The sequence below is a fragment of the Cariama cristata genome, unplaced genomic scaffold (assembly GCF_000690535.1).
Source record: "Cariama cristata isolate BGI_N322 unplaced genomic scaffold, ASM69053v1 scaffold18370, whole genome shotgun sequence".
Taxonomy (NCBI): Eukaryota; Metazoa; Chordata; class Aves; order Cariamiformes; family Cariamidae; genus Cariama; species Cariama cristata.
In genome coordinates, this window is record NW_009593167.1 from 1,447 (window position 1) to 6,647 (window position 5,201).

The 5,201-nt window shown below is 40.7% G+C and overlaps 1 protein-coding gene across 1 annotated transcript in view; it reads right to left on the reverse strand.

Annotated features, from left to right (window-relative positions):
* Positions 1-2,093: 2,093 nt before the first annotated feature.
* Positions 2,094-5,201, reverse strand: part of MTHFD1 (methylenetetrahydrofolate dehydrogenase (NADP+ dependent) 1, methenyltetrahydrofolate cyclohydrolase, formyltetrahydrofolate synthetase) — a 42,206-nt gene continuing 39,098 nt past the window's right edge. The window contains exons 27-28 of the mRNA XM_009709385.1: positions 2,639-2,747; positions 2,094-2,463 (exon numbers count right to left, since the gene is read on the reverse strand). Coding sequence (XP_009707687.1) covers positions 2,658-2,747 — 90 coding nt within the window. The 3' untranslated portion in view covers positions 2,094-2,463; positions 2,639-2,657. The remainder of the gene's footprint in view (positions 2,464-2,638; positions 2,748-5,201) is intronic.

Consider the following 5,201-nt stretch of genomic DNA (forward strand, 5'->3'; position numbering starts at 1 on the left):
CTGTAGGCTCTGGTTTTCTTCCTGGGCCCACACTGAAGTGCAGGTGACATGCAGCAAGCCAACCAAGCAATACTTTCTCCTTTTTCTTTTGTCCCTATCACGAGTCCAAAAAAAAAATAATCAAAAAACCAAAAAAACCACCCTGTGTTATTTCTTACATGACGTGATGCAGGACTCTCATTACAGCACAGCTGGGGGAATGGACGGCCATAACACCAGCTAAGGGCTCTGAACCCATAAATAGCCCACAGAGAACAAATTTATACATAATTAGTTTTTTCTCTAGGCAACAGGAAGACAAGACAACCTTCCAATATTTAGTTAGAAGAAATTAAGCGTCCTTTGTGTCCTATTTGATAGGGCAAGAACTGGCTGGCATATTTAGTTGCAAAGGAGAGAGTTAAGAAAAACCAACCTATTTAGGTATCAGCCCTGCAAGACCTGGTGTTAGGTTACTTGCAGGCTAGAAAAGCATTCCCCACTAACCTCTAGAGATATTTGGGGCTATTTTTTCAGCCCTTATGCTGTGTTGCCACCAGTCCCCCCAAGCGTAGCAAACCCTTAAACAGTTGCATGCCTGAGCCAATGCATTGCCTCGCTGCAGGAGGTGCACTAACAACCTCTTGAACCATCTCTCTCAAGCACACGTCTATGATCTCATGCTAAACTAAAAGGAGGCTAATCTTAGCATAAATTTGCACTTATCCCATCTTTCATAAGCATAAAATGAAGGTGGAACACAGAGCACTTGCAGGAAAGCAGTGTAGCAGGGAAGACTAAATGTAGGAACTGACAGCAGACTTGGCAGCATCAGCTCTGGCAACCTGCTTCAAGGGAAGGCTTGGCCGAGGCACCGCAGGTGAAGAGGTGCTTTCAGCCAGGCATGAGGTCTGGGGCAGCAACTCGGGGACAGCCCTTCTGACCCCCTGCAAAGTGGCCCGTGTGTGCTCTGGCAAAGCTGGCTGCCAAGAAATCCTCAGCTGAATACCATGGGAAAGAAAATTTTAGGAGGCTGTGAATGTATCTCAAACGTTCTTATGACAATTTAAGCTGTGACAACCAGGTAATTTTATATAATTATTCTTCCCTCCTGAATAACTTGAGAGATACAGATCTCTCTCTCTCTACACATATATACAGTATCTGTGTACTACAGATGCGCCCTTACATTGGTGCACACCTACATCCCCATTCTGCCAGTTCTCACCAAAATCAGAATGTTTTTGGATTCAGTTCTGATGCAAGCAGACAGGCCTTTGAAGTCTTAATTCAGATATTTTGCAGTCAAGTATCTCATTAATGGAATAATTCAGGTAGTTTATTTTCTATAGATGACACACATCATCTAGGAAAGGAAACAAGATTAAACGCACACACGCAGTGGTGCATTGCAGGCAACTTATTACTGCAATAATCACTCCTACTTGTCAATACAAGGATTGCTACTGCGTACAGTTAATCACAGAAGTAAGTTCTACTTCAGTAATCTCGGTGCATACATTAAAACCCAAAAGCACTTGAAGTATTTACCAGTTTATTTGTATTAGTTAAAAAATTGGCAGCAATGATATTTTTATGTTACAAAATGATTTTTGGCCTACTGACAAAACCTGCTACAAGTGACTTAATCACTACTCATGTCATCTTTGTTCACCAAAAAGGTACCTTAGGAAACAAGGCTCATCAACGGCATAACTGTGCTTATTGTCGAGCACAAAATGGTTCAAAAGACACACTTGGTAGAAGCAACAGATATGGGCCAGTGACCCAGTCCCTACAGATCTGCTATCCACAAGTTCGATCCCATTAACAGTAGAATATGGAGTCACAGCTGGGCTTTCTAAAAAGGGAAATTTGATGTGGCTTAGGTGCCTGCAGGAATAATTCACAGCAGAAGCCAGGGTAAGCACTTCGTTAGAGAGATGAGAAGCAAGGGGGATCCCTCCTTGCTCCCTCTTTTAAATGACATTGGTGCAGTTTCAGAGCACAGCAGCTTCTCCCATAGTGCGAGAAGTGGAATATAGAATTTATTATGGCAAATAGGAATATGCAGTGTACAAGACTTTCAAAGATAACCATAGGGTTTTTGTAGCATGTGTTAAGACAATTAAGTCCCAAGACTGCTTCAAACAGCTCCAGCTTTAGTATTTTTAATTATTAAAATCATGTCACTGAATCAAAACAGGTCACTAAACCCAAGCTTCTGTATTCTGGTTCAGCTACAATTATGAAGCAGGAGGTTTGTAGACGGAGTATGCTTTATATGCTCAGTGTCAACTAGCTTGGAACACAGCAGTTTAAAAATCATTACAGATTAAAGGTAAGTGGTTGATTCTTTAGCACTCCTCCTTCCAGTCACTTCTTGCACTATATTCTCAGTCATATCTTGTTTTGACTTAAAAAAAAAACACAACTCAGGGCATAGTTCCCGTTTACATGACTCATCAGGTGTTCTTCTGGGAGCTAAAAAGAAAAATAAATTTAATTACTATTATATAGTAGTGCAGGCAACTTTCAGGCTTAATTATAATCAAATGTCATTTGGAAACATATGGCATCATATGAGATTGGCTTAACTCTATTATCTCAAAACGAGAAATAAAGCCCAAATATTGAAAGCCTTCAAGAAGGCACCTACCTTTGGTTAGTAATTCCTTTCAAAAGAGCCCATTTACTGCTCCTGACACTGGGTCCAAGTCTATATCATAGAAACAGGGTCTTGTAGGAAGTCCTGGCATAGTGCTCATCTGGACAACAAAAGATAAAATGTTAAAATGGAAGCAGCATAGTTTAATGCAGAAGATATAATACTACATCACTGCTGAAGACTACAACGGCAACAGCCAATGCAGCTCCTTGCACACACACATACTAGTTGGATGAAGGTCATATACCATTTTGAAGCATACTGTGAGAATCAGGAACTCCTGGCTCACTAGATAGACCTGGGGTTTTTGTTTTTTACGACGAGGATTTAGTTTGGCTTCTGCCTCTGCCAGTTACTGAGCCCAAGATTTGGCAAAGTACTTAGATATCAGTTAACTGTTAGAGGAGTGTTCATGGACTTTGCTGTGGTGAGACAATAATTACTTGTGGCAGTTTCCTGGCTATTAAAATGAGGATACATGTTTTAATGCAACTTTGCCAACTGTAAAGTCTAAGTTGATTACAATTCTTTAAGAGCCTAGAACTGTAAATGTTAATTAATTAAGAATAATTATTATTGAGAGTTTAAATAGTTTGGGGTTTTTTTTGGTTTGGTTTTTTTAAACTGGGATAAAGCTTAAATAGAGATGGAGAGGTCAGTTCTCCTGACTGGAACATTTCTGAGGCATTCAAGTCAGAAGGGCTGTGCAGCAGCAGAACTGAAGCTAGCAAAACAGCTGCCAGCAATACGCCTGCCCCAGGCCAGCCCTCTCCAGTTGTCCCACTGCTGAGTACCCAGTTTCAGAGCCGCAGAACACAAGGCCAGCGGGGACTACACTTGGCCTGATTTACTAATGCAGCTGACAGGATTTCCCCTTCCCTAACTCAGCTTTTAGCCCAGCAGCACGCATAGGTTAAACATGGATGCTCTACAAAGGTGGGCAACTTGTGACCATGCTTGGTAGTTTGTGCCAGTGGTCATTAACCACTTTAATAAAAAATGCAAAGTCTCATTTTCTACCTGCATGATCCAGCCTCAGCTTTCAGTCAGTATTGTTATGCTTGTCTCCGCTAGATTAAAGATTTCTTTGGTATTTTCTCCGTGAGCAAGTATTTTGCACACTAATCAAATTAGCTCCCAGTCTTCCTTTTGATAATAAGCTAAGCAGCAAGGAGGCAAAGCTGTATTGGTTAGGCGTTTCCTGAAGTTCTCAAAACTATTCGGGGAGCTTTTGGAGTCCCACCCCATTTTCCTAAGCCATTTACAAGCGCTAACACCAGTCCCGTACGTACCGTACCACTGCAGGTCTTGCGTGGCTTATGCAGAGGTAAAAATCACTTCAGGTTTACTCTTTGTAATGAATTCTAAGACTGCACTAGCTTTTTGTCAGAGCCACTGCTTTCCCAGACAGAGACTAGGAGGGCTACAGAGAAGACCGCCATTCCTTGCCTTTGTGTTTAATTGTACGAATATGTTGCTCTCAAGAGCCAAGGTATTAAGAGATCCAAAGTGCCTTGAGGGGTTTTCCTGTTCTCACCGTAGTCACTGCCAGTCTCTGGTCATGCAGAGCAAGAAACTTCCTATTTATTTACGTATCGCTGAAGAATCATAGAGCTTTGCAGATCTCCACCCACAGATTCAGAGGGCCACAGCAAGAGCTGAGGCAGTGACATTCAATAGAGTAGGAGGTGCCATATGGCTGAAGATGGGTCTGACTTTACTATTTCTTGCACTTTCTATTTTGAAAGGAACGGTCAATTTTCCTCCTTTCCTATCCATAGGGCAGCTCACAGTGGCTGCTCTGCTATCTACTACTAAAAGGCAGTCTGCTTAAACCCTGAATTTCTATGCAGTACAGGACAGTTTCTAACCAGGCTACTAATTTTTCTGTACAAGCGTCTACATTGCTTAATGCCCTCAGTTACTTTCAGAGCTGAAGAAATGAACTTTTTGTCCATTATCCTCCTCCCCTTCAATACCACATGTGCTGAAAAAGAACACAGGGCAACTCCCACTATTTACTTACATGAAAAAAATTGACCACATGGATATTATCAATCTCCTTGCAAGATTTCAGATAAAACCAATACGAACTAAGAATGTATTATTTATTGCACTTGTGGAACTTCTGAAAAAATGCCATTTAGGAACTAAAAAACCAGAGCTGAATAAACAATTTGTTTTCAATTCATCAGCAGCACCAGAAAAGAAACCCAACCAATTTGAGTCCAATGATTTATTTCACTTTCATTATCTTTCATGCTCAAAGTTAAATCTAGATTGTCTTTGAAATTATATTTTCTTTAAAACCTCAAAGTATTCCATTAAAGTATAACAGCTTCATCCTTGAGCCAGAAAGGGTAAAACCCAAAACTCAGAAGCTAAGAAAAAAATAAAATGTGCCATGTCTTTGTGATTAAGTTCAGATAACAAGAATATGCAGGCATCGGTGATTAATTTCACTTCAAATTTCTCATAAAAGCTTCTGCATAGAGCTACATATTTGCTGCATTCTCAGCTAACAGTTCAATGGTTGCTGCCAAAAATTTATTCC